The sequence below is a fragment of the Lithobates pipiens genome, unplaced genomic scaffold (genome assembly GCF_037356315.1).
Source record: "Lithobates pipiens isolate NorthernLeopardFrog02 unplaced genomic scaffold, aLitPip1_a1.2 Scaffold_1, whole genome shotgun sequence".
Classification (NCBI taxonomy): Eukaryota; Metazoa; Chordata; class Amphibia; order Anura; family Ranidae; genus Lithobates; species Lithobates pipiens.
Window position 1 is genome coordinate 236,421,807 of NW_027507685.1, and position 13,922 is coordinate 236,435,728.

Below are 13,922 nucleotides of genomic sequence, written 5' to 3' on the forward strand. Positions count from 1 at the left end.
CCCGTGCGCATGTGCGGGGGGTGACATCATCGCTGCTCCGGCGAATCACAGCGCCGGAGCAGGAAGACCCACCAAGAAGATGGACGCTCGGAACTACAGGGGACAGCGGGGACTTCGCTAGCTCCTGTGTCAGGTAAGTGACACATAATGGGCTACAATGCGATGCATAGTAATCCATTATGCTTTACCTTTGCAGGGAATCAAAGAGGAAGTAAACTCATCAGGGTTTACTTCCTCTTTAATTTACATGCGCTTAAACCTGGTACCTTTAAAGTCCCATTCAACATATAGGTGTGTATATCCTGAAGCTCTAGGAGTTGTTGGTACCTGTAGTTTGGTGGTTGATTTGCATATGTTCATATATATATATTATGTTTGTAAGGTATAGTGTAGGATGCTATAAGCAGCAGGTATCGTACAATGAAATAATGCAATATCATTGCCAACTTAGGACAGCCATGCACAGTTTTTCCGACAAGCAGATGTCTTATTTAGAATGAGGGGCAGGGAGGCATCTGTTAATTTTCGACCCTGCCTGGATCTCCTCTGATCTTCCATGGAACTCGGCTAAATCCCGATAATAGGAAGTTACGACATCCTTCCTTTTTTCCATAGAAGAAGGCAGGATTGGTACCCAGATGCAAAATATATTGATTCAAACGCCAATTAGCTGTATTTATTCTGATGGTTGGAAGCACCCAATATAACCCCCTAGTCCTACCCTTGCCGGACCAGAGCATGTGAATCTCAGACTGAGTCGGAATTGAGTGGTGAATGGACACCCACATAAGAAAATTGTATTAAGAGATATATATATATAGGCTGCTACTGCTGACCTGTTTCTAAAATAGTCAGTTGCTTCTCTGTCATTCTGTACCTCAGGCTACAGGGACTTTTATGTCACTGACCTGGAACGAGTAGGAATCAAGTGAAGCCAGATCATGTGATGGGCCTAGGTGTTCCAGGTAAATGACTGATTTGAGAGACAAAGCGTCATGTAACAGCCAGGCATGTAGCATGTTCTGTATGAGGCTAGTAATGGCGGCCTCCATGTTTAAAGATACAATGCCCACCTGGCCATTGACGGCAGAGTTGACTGTACCCCCTGATAGCCCTTTTTCCTTCCCCAGCAAGTTATACTCTTCCATCTGTGCTCCCTAGTCATCTCTCACTCCCTAGTTCATCTGGAGTATATTCCAATGTCCAACGGTGGCGTACCCAGGTGAATGACGTCACTTTCCCTCCCATTAATATGTTTGGCCACTCAGGACTGAGCACTGTTACATGGGGGGATCAAGTGTTCCATATACATGGAAGCCCTGTTTTGTAAGAGTAGGGGTCTCCAAACTTTCTAAACAAAGGGCCAGTTTACTGTCCTTCAAACTTCTGGGGGGGAATAAAATAGAGAAAGTTGAAAAAATGTACTTTCCAGACACCAATTATAGAAAAATTCTATAATTGGTGCCTGGAAAGTACATTTTTTCAACTTTCTCTATTTTATTAAACTAATATTTAGGAAGTGGCACTGCGCTATCTTAGGTTCCCACAGTTCCATCCTGTGTTGGTGCCTCTTGTAGTTCTTTGATTCAAACTTTTGGGGGGTCAGTGGAAGTAGAAAATGTCCTGGCATCAGAGCAATTAAACAATTCCACATGATTGGTATTGGGGGTGGGGGGGGGGGGAGTGGGTGGGTTTTTGTAACAGTTCCCCATGTTGGTATCCGTGGGATCATTGATGTCAATGGGAGGAATAGTGTCCCATCATTGATGTCAATGGGAGGAATAGTGCCCCATCCTTGGCATCAGTGGGAGGAATAGTGCCCCCACATTGGTGTCAACAAGAGAAATAATGACCCATCATTGATGTCAATGGGAGGAATAGTGCCCCATCATTGATGTCTGTGGGAGGAATAGTGCCCCATCATTGGTGTCGATGGGAGGAATAGTGCCCCATCATTGGTGTCAGTGAATGGAATAGTGCCTCATTGCCAGTGGCAGGAATCATGGTGCATTGTTGCTAAGAGTGGGGGGAATAATACCCCAAGGGCCCGATAAAAGCAAGTAAAGGGCCACATCCGGAAGCAGTTTGGAGACCACTGTGTAGCGCATCAGAAAGGTGGCAAGGAAGCGTAGGGGGATAAGCATATCCTGTCAAATTGGTTGGGCTATCTGGAGGAACTGTTACTGAAGTGACTGGTCTCAGGTGATACAAAAAAAAAAAATAAACAAATCCTCCAACATAAGTTGTACCTGTTTATCCGCCCCTATCTATTTTCAACAGACGTTTAAAGTACACAGATCAATGGCTATTTATCAGTTCCAGAAGGCTGGTGTCCGGGATCTACACAGCATAGACTAGGGGGCTGGGTGTAACCTGAGACCTGAGTGGAAGGAATAGACACACCCTCGCTACACAATCTCATAGTGAAACATGCACAGCTGTCAATCATCTTCTGTGTGCCGATGGTGAGTAGTGGAGCTGTCCCCTGGGATTCTGTGGTGTCTGCATAACCTGCCAGAAGTGACTGATGGAGAGAGCAGCCAGAAATCACACTCGGATTTATGCAAGTACACACTATAGAGGGATATGCTTTGTTCATTTTTCATTTTTTAGAGGTTTACAACTACTTTAAATAGTTTAGATCCTCATATAAAGAGCCTTATATTAAATAATTTTGTTATATCTAAAGTTGATTGTATAAAGATTATATGCTCTGATTGTAACATGTATAGTGAGCCCTAATTTATTCTGACTGATCACATTTTACAAGCTGCGTACAGAGAGGATCTACCTGATTGGATAGACTTGGGATTAATTGCTTAGGGCGGTACTCATACTGTGATGAAATGTTGGTAGATTTTATTGAGCTGTTGATGAACAATTCACCATGTGTGTTCAGCTTTAGTAGTGCATATGCCAAATTATATACAGGTACTGTATATATATATATATATATATATTTCTGACAACCAATCAGATTGCATCTGTCACCCTCTGGGTTGATGCAACAAGAATTATGATTGGTTTTGTATCAGAAACAGCTCCGCCTTTACTTTGTTTCTCTGTGCTCTGTTTTCCGTAAATCAGTCCATAGTATGGATGATGAGCTGGCACCATTTTCTCCACATCGGGAAAAATTTTGAAGCTTATTTTGTTTTCCTTTATGTATTTTTATTTTTTCCTTTAATATCTTCTTTATTGATTTTTAAAGTTGGACCTTTGTTTTGTGTCAGCCATCTCCACCGGACTGCAAACAAGTACTGTTCTGCTGGGTGGAGACGATTTGTGCGCCTGATGTTTCAAGATCACGTCTAAAAAAACAAAAAAAAAAAAACATGTCACAGCTATTTGTTTTTTTGTTGGCAAGGTGAATTGTAAATGCCTACTGCTTTAAAGTGACCCTGGCATGAGAAAAGCCATTGCTTCAAAAAATTCTTGTTCCTGGCTGTGTCTGGCACCAATGCTTTTCGAGCCACAGACCCAAAACGCATACAGCATGCGGTAAATGAGCATTAGGAAAGCGTCAGAATGTCTTATCTCTGTACTTGTTGCAGGTCAGTGATTCTGATAACATTGAAGCCAACGCATCAACGTGACAGCCAAAGAAGAAGCATTTTCAGAAGAAGAGTGGTGGCCTCCATTAACCCGTTCCCACCCAGACCAATTCTTACATTTCTCTCCTACATGTAAAAATCAGTATTGCTCGAAAATTACTTAGAACCCCCCAAACATTATATATATTTTTAAAGCAGAGACCCTAGAGCGGTGATGGCGAACCTTGGCACCCCAGATGTTTTAGAACTACATTTCCCATGATGCTCAGGCACTCTGCAGTGTAGTTGAGAATCATGGGAAATGTAGTTCCAAAACATCTGGGGTGCCAAGGTTCACCATCACTGCCCTAGAGAATAAAATGGTGGATGCTGCAATTTTTTTATTTCACACGGTATTTGCACGGCAGTTTTTAAAAAATACACTTTAAAGTGGTGTTCCACCGAAAAAAAAAAATGCATTAATGTGCCTAAAAAAATAATTAAAAAAAACATTTGGAAAGAAAATTTTTTTTTTACTCACCTCTAAATGCCAGTTGCTAGGGGGTCCCTCGTAGTCTTCTTCCTTCAGTGCTTGGGCTCCTGACGTCACTTCCCCCTCGGCGCAGGAAGGGCTCAGCTCTGCTCCCTTGTCAATCATCTGGGACATGTGACAGGTCCCAGATGATTGCGCGGCCAATCCCGGCGAGCGCCGCCGCTCGCGCATGCGCAGTGGGTGCCCGGCTGTGAAGTCACAGCCGGGTGCCCACAGTTACAATTCCGGCGCCGCCGAACGGAGGGGGAGACGAGCGGGGCTTTGATCACCCACGTCGCTGGAACCTGTGACAGGTAAGTGTCCGATTATTAAAAGTTAGCAGCTGCAGTATTTGTAGCTGCTGGCTTTTAAAAAAAAAATATTTTAATGGGAACCCCTCTTTAATGATTTTTTTTGCACACAAAACACTAAATAAATTATTTATGTTTTAAAATAAATTTTAAAACATAAAAGATGATGTTACGCTGAGTAAATAATGACCTAACATGTCAAGCTTTAAAATTGCGTATGCTGATGAAACGGCGGCAAACGACTGTACCTAAAAATCTCTATTATCGACGCTTTAAAAGCCGTTACAGCGTACCAATTTAGAGTTATACAGGAAGGCTGGAGCTTAAATTATGGCATTCTGTAGGTGCGGGCATCATCCCGGTATAACCACTTCAACTTGAGGATGTCATATGAGCGGGAAGTGGTTAATCGCCTATAGCAGGTTTAAAAGATAGAAATCAGAATAAAATTGCCCGTTTTTTTTTTTTTTTTGCCGGTTATACAAAAAAATACAACGTTTTAAAAGTTATCCATTTTATTACAAATATATAAAAAAAAATTGATTACAACCATAGAAATGTACCAGAACATAATAAATTACATTGTGGAGGTTATATGGCAAGGGGTCCGTTGTAGATACAGCACCTCATCCCAGAAATTAGTTACAACAAAAGCAATAATTCGAAGAGAAAGAGGGATTATCGCGGTGCCTCAAAAAAAAAATTGACAAACTGTTTAAATTTTTAAAAAAAGTTCATTATACAAAGTTTATTAATTCATGAACAAATAACACAGAATATCACAAATGCATAAATAAAATAAAATAATATGAAAGTAATTGTACTCTCTCCTTTCTCCAGGAAGCACAAAATTTGTAATATGTTGGGCCAGAGTGGTAGAGGCCTTAAAGTGCTATCCGGTCAATCCTCCCCTACATGTTTCGCCATAAAAATGGCTTCCTCAGGGGAAATAAAATATGACCGCTAAGGAGAGACAACGATTCTACAAAAAAAAAAAAAGAAAAGAGCACATTGTAATTATATTAAACTTCAATAAAAGGCTATGATAACACGCTGCATAAGAAAATGGTCGACCACCCATAGGGAAGGATTGACCGGATAGCACTTTAAGGCCTCTACCACTCTGGCCCAACATATTACAAATTTTGTGCTTCCTGGAGAAAGGAGAGAGTACAATTACTTTGATATTATTTTATTTTATTTATGCATTTGTGATATCCTGTGTTATTTGTTCATGAATTAATAAACTTTGTATAATGAACTTTTTTTTAAAATTTAAACTGTTTGTCAACTTCTTTTTGAGGCACCGCGATAATCCCTCTTTCTCTCCGAATTATTGCTTTTGTTATAATAAATTACAGTTTTTTTTCATTTCAGTACATGGTCACAAAGTTCCTTCACATAAATATGCATTGATTAATGTAGCAATGAAAAGTGGAAGATGGAAAAATCATAGTCTCAATGCATTTTGTGAAACATCAGGACTTTGATGTTGCTAATAGGGTGTCTGTAAATTAAATTCAAATATTATTCCAGATGGTATAACTTAATTTACCTCCAAAAAGCACAGGAGGAAGGATGGAATCCAATAAAACAAAGGAAAACATAAGTAAATAAATATGTAATACTTACAACCGTAGACAGCGGTGCCTGTGTTTTGCCAAATATCTGCTAAACCGTGTAGGTTTAGGAGATATTTCTTGGACCTACAGGTAAGCCTTAATCTAGGCTTACCTGTAGGTTAAAGTGGTTTGTAAGGGTTTACAACCACTTTAATGCAAACACGTTGAATATGAAGGGGTTGCAAATGTAGATCATAAACAAAGTGTCAAACCACTGCTGAATAGACTACTACAAGGGATCCAATATGAACATCAAGTTACTTTTAACACAAAATAATGAACTCACAGCCATAAGGGCAAACTAAAAAATATTTTTTTGTTGTTTTTGGTCTATATCGTTTTGAGTCACAGAGGACTGCAGAGTAATAATATAAAAAAAGGGGGGTTTGTTGGCCTTTCCAGTTATTTTTGTGGGTTGCCAATGTTTCACAAAGGATGAAAAATGTACACTGTATAGGATGACATCGAGAACTGTGATGGGGAACCGGTTGCACAAAGAGGAGGAAGACCGCGAAAGCAATGAATAAGGTAAGTATATCAACCTTTTCATCATCAGTTAACCCCTTGGATCTGGCACCTTCCCACCCTTTAAGCTCTTTAAGCTCACTGGCTATGCTTGACAGCAGTGGGAGCCAATGGCTCCTGCTGCTTTGTACCAACCAATGAGAAGAGAGATACCTGGGACAGCCAAGGCTCCCGTGCACATTACTGGATCTAGAGGAGGCTCAGGTGAGTATTGGGTGGCTGTGGGGGGAGCCGCACACAGAATGCATAGAATGCATGAAGGTAAAAACTCTTCGGTCTCTACAACCACTTGGTTAATGGTTTACATAGATTTTAACAGGAGCATGCCTAGGTTAATTGACACCTAAAGTGACAATTTTTTCCTAACCATACCACCCTGTTAGGCACCTACACCATAAAAACCAACGGTAGCCCGAGCTGCCAGGATCCTAGCACCTTGTGCATACAGGGCCACAATATTGAGCTGCAGTGAGGACAAAGTGTCCGGTATGGACACTCCAGCTTTAGTACTGCCCTACATTGAGTGCTTCCTCACTTTTACTCACTGGTGACATACCCCTGTACTTTAGGTAAAGTAAAGATACAGGAGGGAGTCAGGACGGTCGGCTATGGAACGCTCTACCCACTGAAATCCGCATGGAAGAAAACCATCGGGCCTTCAGGAAAAAACTCAAGACCCAACTCTTCTAACTAGCAGGAAGCACAGGACGGATCAAAGCTCCTCGAGGCGATTCAGTTCGCAGTTGCAGCGCTATATAAATCTTTCATTCATTCATTCAGGACTATAATGTGAAGGCTGCGGCAGATGTCCAGAGCTGGGCAATCAAGAGCAGAGATCTCAGTATTGGTGTCCTTGAGAGATATAAGACACAATCCTACTCCAGTCAAAGCTGTTTATTTCCTTTGGACAGGTAAAACTGGTTAGAGCCCCACTTCTAATTGCCACTTTGGCCCTTATTGGGGGAACCTTCCCTCATTTCAGGAAGTGATAGGAAATCTCTCCAATGGGAAAAAAAATATGAGAGCATGGAAAAATTAAAGCTTCTGACTATATATTTCATTGTGCTCTGTGATTTCCTGTCTTGCTTACAACCAGTTCTCCAATTTTATGTCATGGTGATATGGGAACTGGAAATGAGGCAAAATTTCACATTTGGGGTAATAGACAGAAAAACAAAATTCAACACCCACTCAAAAAAAAAAAAAAATGTGGGCTGGAGTTTAAATGGTTTAATCCTTGAAAATATCCAAAACGATACCCTGAAATGTCAGTTTTGGGTAGTCTGACCTTTTATTACATTGTTACTGCACTACAGTAGCTACACTGGTGTGTAATTCTGTCTATCTGAATCTAAAAAAGCCTTTGAAAATAATTCTTCTGTACGTCCGTTTGTGATTTGTAGTGACATCATTAGGCCTTTTTAGTCTATCTAAACCAAAAAGCAAAAATGTAATATATTGCAGCTTACCAATCTTTAGATGTGATAGCTGCATTTGTTTTTTTTTGTTTTTTTAGGCTAACAATATTTTTAACAAGTACTGAAAAATACCCATTGATCTTGCCAAAAAAGCAGCGTCCTTGTCACTTCCTGTGGGATGAAACTATTTAAACTACTCATCCTGTTAATCCACTATGTAATAGAGATGAACAAAAGCAAACATGTTTGAAGTCCATCCTGTGTTACAACCATGGCCCCCTCCATCGATACAGTGGAGAATTGAGTGTAGCCACAAAAGGATAGGAAGTGTGTTATTTGCAGGATTACTGGGTAAAAAAAAAAGGGAAAACAAATGAAAAAATGAAAACAAATGCAGCCACCACATCTGAGGACTGGGAAGTTGCAATTACTGTATATTAAAGGTTTGTTTTGGGGTTTTGAATGTATAATTGTATCAAGGCAGAAATGCTTTACTGTCCATTGCAGACAATCATATTTTCTCAGTGCAATATGGGAAAACAAAAGCTAGGATAGCATTAATCTGCCATGGCAATAAGAGTCATTCTTCCTACTGGCACCTTAATAGGTATAGCTCATTGATTATTGTTTTTCTGTAGTTTGTTGTCTTTCTGCAGACACATGTGTCTACATCTATGGATGCCATGACCTTACATTAGTAAGTAAGCTCTCTCTCCCCCTCTCCCCCTACAGGAGAAGAAGTTTCCCTCCGTGGGTTCAGCAGACCCGCGTCTGAGGCTGGCGACACCATGGAATGGGGCCCTTCCACCTCTGCCTCCTCGACTCCAAATCACAGAAAATGGAGACTTTCTAAACTCAAGTGACCACCACTAACCGGAGCTGAGGGGTCCATCCAGGAGCCTAGGGGGGAGGAAGGGGGACTGGAATTCCCCCACTGAGGCATCTGTCCATGGGCCCAAAGGAAAGGGGGCTGGGAACCCCCTTTCCTCCATGACTCTGACATCGTCCCTCTGCGCCGTCTAGACCTGCGGCCGACAATCTGTGTGACCCCGGACACACTTGGGAAGTGGAGAGGAGAGAGAAGGGGACATCGCACTGAACTTAGCCTAAGACCCCCTTGACCGTATAAAACCCATTTCCTAAGCCTTTGTTCTGTTTGGACTCTTAAAATCTATAAATTTCCTCTGTTTTGTCCTAAATTTTTTCAGTTGGCCCTATTAAGTCTCCCGATCTCCCCCCTCTTCACTATCTGTCTCAGGTCTGAAGCCCTGGGATTCGCACTGACAGATCTGCACTGTAGGGGGTACCTCGCCAAATTCATCTTCTCATCCTTTCACCCTCTACCCTCATTTTATCTCCAGTCTGATAATACTTTTCTTTATTATTTGACTGACATTGACCATAATTTCATCAGCCTTCATCTACCTTTTCTGTGTGATATGGTCGAAAAAGTCCTGTGATTGATTGAGTTGACTCTAGTTGACTATGGTCAAATTGGGAATAGCGCAACAGAAAGGAGGTTTACATTAGAATATAATTTAATGTGAAGTCAGTGAAACGAATATTGAAGACGTCATACCTATGTTAAGCAGAGGGGAAATGCCAATGGTAGGAAAGAAATTGTATCAGGTCATTAAAGTGTACTTCCGACAAGATAGTTGGCTGGACATAAATATAGAATTGACATCCTGCCAACTCACCGGGAACCCAGCAAAAAATGTTCTCAGTGCACAAAATAGAAGTCTTGGATTATGACAGGTACACTTTGAAGACCATGTAAGGACAAAAAGGAAGGCCATTGAAAGAAAGGTAAACTCTTGTAGAGGGTTATCTCAGTACATATCCTGTTTTACCTCCTTGAAATGAGCAGCTGTTCTGGAAGACTTGAGATCATCAAAATTCTTATCAATATTACTATTATTATTATTATTATTGAAATTTTTATTGATTTCTTGAAATCTGTCAGTCCGGGTGGAGCCGAACGAGTGGTAGGAGTCTCCCGCCCAAAGAACTAAACAATCTAACTCCGCTTCCTGTGACACGGGGAGTTTATACATAACTTGGCCTCAAAGGTCGTGTGGGACTTGTGTTTTTGGATGGGGGAGGGAGGTGCCAAGGGAACTCGTTCCGCCCATAATCGGAGGTTGGTGCCATAAAACTTGCACGGCCCCTCTTCACTTTTGTGACAAGGAGCTGCCGGGCCCGAAATGAATGTGTCAGTACAAACAAAAAAAAAAAAAAAAAAAAAGATATTCTGATTGTATTTGGTTCTTTTTGACGTTCTGTGTAAATATGAAAAAAAGTTTAAAGAAAAAAAAAAAACTGAGAATTCAGAGTCGTTCTGTGAATCGAGAGCTCAGAAAGCAACTAATATTTGTTATTTATTATGACATATATTTATATATTTAAGGAAGAGACAACAGGTGCTGACATCCATTGTCTGCTCAATATTTCACTCTCCCAGTCTCTACAGTCATCGGAATTTCCTGTCACATGTCATTACAGGGACTTGAGGGGCCAGAGGACTACCGGCTTGAAAGTTTACATCACAGTCAAGGAATGATTCATTTGCAGTTCTTTCTTTAACCCATGAAATCCTACAAAGTGTGTAGACTAACAATACTGATTAAAGTACAACTGAACTTTCACTTTAAATCTGCAAAAAAAATAAAAAATTCCAGGCGCATTAAAAAAAAATAAAAAAAATCTTCCAGTTTGTTTTCCCTTTAGAAGCCATCTACAGCATGAGTAGAATATCCTGTCCCCTGCCAGCATGCTACAGAAAAGGACCCTTGCACTCTGTGTGGAAGCAGTGGCCTCTGCAGAGGTCCAACATGTCCTCTACTGAGTCAGAACTATAGCCGATTGGACAGCTTGAGCTCTGACATCATAGAGGCTGTCTGACCTTGACAGGGAGGGATGCTAAATCAGCTGCTGGCAAGGCCTGTGCTTGCAGTCACACTGGATAAAATATCACTCTAGCTCAGTTATGATATATTCACATTGTCATCATTCAAGCCCTGATGAAGAGGGTACTCTTGGACCACTGAAACATGTTGACTACTCTTTGGATTATCTCCCTGACTTTTTTTGGAATAAATTAGTATTTGGACCTCTTCACAGTGGTGTGGCGCTTCAATTTCCATTTTTGTTACAGAAACAACAGACTGATCCATAGCTCCGCTCAAAGCTGATCTCTCCTGCACATGGACAACCTGGGTGCCAGCCATTACACTCCACCTCTACATTCATTGAAAATAGGAAAAATCAGCCCCACTCCAATTAGCTCTTCTTGCAGTAATTTTATTAATCAGTAAGTAGAGTGCATACAGTGATTTCTCCAATCAAAAAGCAACCTTCATTGACGTGCTTCACCACTCCGGGCTTGCTCACAGCCAGGCATGGTGAAACTCATCAAAGAAGGTTGGTTTTGGGTTGAAGATATCACTGCATTATTAAAATTACTGCAAGAAGAGCTAATTGGAGTGTGGCTGGTTTTTCCTATTTTCCATTTTTGTTACATTACTTTGCAGAGAGACCACTGCTTCTAAACCGAGAGCAATGGTCCTTATCTGCAGAATACTGGCAGTAGACAGGCTTTTGTACTCAAGCTGTGGCTGCTTTAGAAACTAAACAAATTATAAGCACACCTTTTTGTTTTAGTGCACCTGAAATGTATTTGCTGATTTGAATAGTAAGGACAGTTGTGTTTTAAGTGCAGGCACCTTTAATGTGTTTTTGTACCTGTGATTTTCTTCAAATATTCCCTCTGTGCCTGTAAAGGATAAAGACCACCATGTGTCAGGTCAGTCATAAGCTTTTTTCCCTGTCACTTAACAGTTCAATATCAAAACCTATAATGACCCATGAAGTTCTGACATTGGACGGTTCAATGGCAGGATGGAGCTTAGCACTGATTGGAAGATCAAAGACTTACCTTAAAACCTTGACCTTGAATCCAAGTTCCTCTCCAGAAATCCAGGACTGGATTTAGGATAAACACTTTACCATTATATTTTGTTTACATACTTGGCGTTCACTTTAAGGGCCAACTCTAGATTAAAAAATTATGTTGCTGGCCAGCTGAATCACATGTTTATTTGGGAAGTCTATTGGTAAGTTTCCTGTACCAGAGTTCCCATTGTCACCCAATAGCCAAGGCAAATGATAGTGCCAAGTTCCCCTGGTGGATTCTCCAATCAACAAATACCTGGGCAATCCCGATGTGAGAAAGTGACACTTTGTTTTTGGCCTTGTGAGTGGGGTGAAGATACAACTGCAGCAGAGAACTTTTGCCTTTGGAGTCTCCCGGAGATATTAGAAGCATTGTGTGATTTAACCATCCAAAACAAAGTTGAGTTGGCCTTTAAAGAAGAACTTTGTTAAAGGGTTTCTAAAGTTGTCAATGTTAACTAGCGAAAGAGTAGTCATTTTTTTCATTTTTAAACTTTGCTTTTTAAAGGGGAAAAAGTTTGAATCCTATTCTGCACCTTAAAGTGGGGGCACATCCCATTTTTTTTTACCATGCTTTGGGCTGTTCAAGACTACTCTGGCTACCTACCAGCCACAAAGCAGGAATTTTATTTTCTAAAACAATGGAAAACTTCCCTTGCGTGTTGAGCATTGCCAAATGCTGAAAACTTTAAAAAAACAGGACTCTATAGAGGCTAACCTGTTGAAAGTCAAGAGTCAAGAGGGCTAGCTACAGAGACTGCCAACGCTTTAGACATGGACCATCACCAGTTGGCACTTCAGAATCCTCAGCCTTGATAAACAACATTAATAATATTTGTAACCCTGAGAACATAAATCTAGGGATGGTGCTGCCAATAAATCCAGCTTGTATAAGGCCTAGAGTCTAATCTGGCAATAGATACCCATGGGAAATAGGGTTTGCCAGGTTTGAGTAGATGAACGCTAGTCAGTGAAACCCATCAAAATTCTATGGCAGGGAAGTCTATGGAATGGTGACCCAGAATAGAGGCTACAAACTTGGTGGCTAATTTCTTGGAAAGGTTGCTGGTTTCTTGGAATGGGGGAGTTTGAATGAATCTATCATTGTATTAATAGGTAAATATATTTATATAGAAGATTACAGGTCCTTTTTAACATCAATAAATCATACAGGCTTTTGAATTTATTTGCTGCTTGTTGTGTAGATTATTTATACTCCAAAAATGCCTCAATATTTGCCCAATAATTGACAGTTTACCAGCACTAAAGCACTAAATGTTAATATCAGTGGCCCTCGATGTGTTTTCTAAACTGTGATGGCAACCGGTGTCCCTGTCCACCTAAATTTGGGTCCCTTTGATGAGATCTGCAGCCAGTCAAAATTCCTGTCCTTCTTGTACTCCGCCGATCAGTATAAGAGGGATGCACAACACACGGCAGACAGGAGGATACAACATATTATCTAAAGGTGACTAAGCCTAACTTATTTTTTGGGTGTATACTTTTTAAAACAATAAATAAAAAGTTAAATATGTAAATGAATTGTGAACTTGTTATTAAGCTCTTTCTTGCTGATGAGAGACCTGATGCCCAGAATCAACAGCAGACATGGCCAGATCTGCGTGGCTACACTCAGGAAACTGGGACCAGACTGAGTATGTATTAAGAGATATATTTACAGTGAAAAAAAGTCCATCCAAACACCAGCACATAGTGACAAAGTGCCCGACTAATAACTAAAAAACAAATAACTATATACAATGTACTGTGTACAAAATAGGCAATAAAAAAAAGCAGTGGAAATTGGAGGTGCAGAGAACAGATGGGAAGAGGGAACCAAAACTGTGATCAGGAACAAGGAAGAGCAAGTACAAGGCAGCAGGATACAGGTACAGTAAACAGGGCAGAAACAGGATAACGGGTAACAGTATCTGGCAGCAAGCAAAACAGTGAATCAAGAGGCACGTAGTAGGGGAGGACCTAAATACCCTCCCAGTAGCCAGCATCAGGTGAAGACTGATTATTAC

At 40.8% G+C, this 13,922-nt stretch overlaps 1 protein-coding gene across 15 annotated transcripts in view; it reads left to right on the forward strand.

Moving 5' to 3' along the window:
* SYNGAP1 (synaptic Ras GTPase activating protein 1) overlaps positions 1-13,081 on the forward strand; it is a 562,775-nt gene extending 549,694 nt beyond the window's left edge. For 13 of the 15 annotated variants that reach the window (XM_077484719.1, XM_077484711.1, XM_077484717.1 and 10 more), the window contains one exon: positions 8,674-13,081. In XM_077484719.1, the coding sequence (XP_077340845.1) occupies positions 8,674-8,716 (43 nt within the window). In that variant the 3' untranslated portion in view covers positions 8,717-13,081. The remainder of the gene's footprint in view (positions 1-8,673) is intronic. The other 2 variants (XM_077484721.1, XM_077484720.1) reach the window with 2 other exon arrangements.
* Positions 13,082-13,922: the final 841 nt, after the last annotated feature.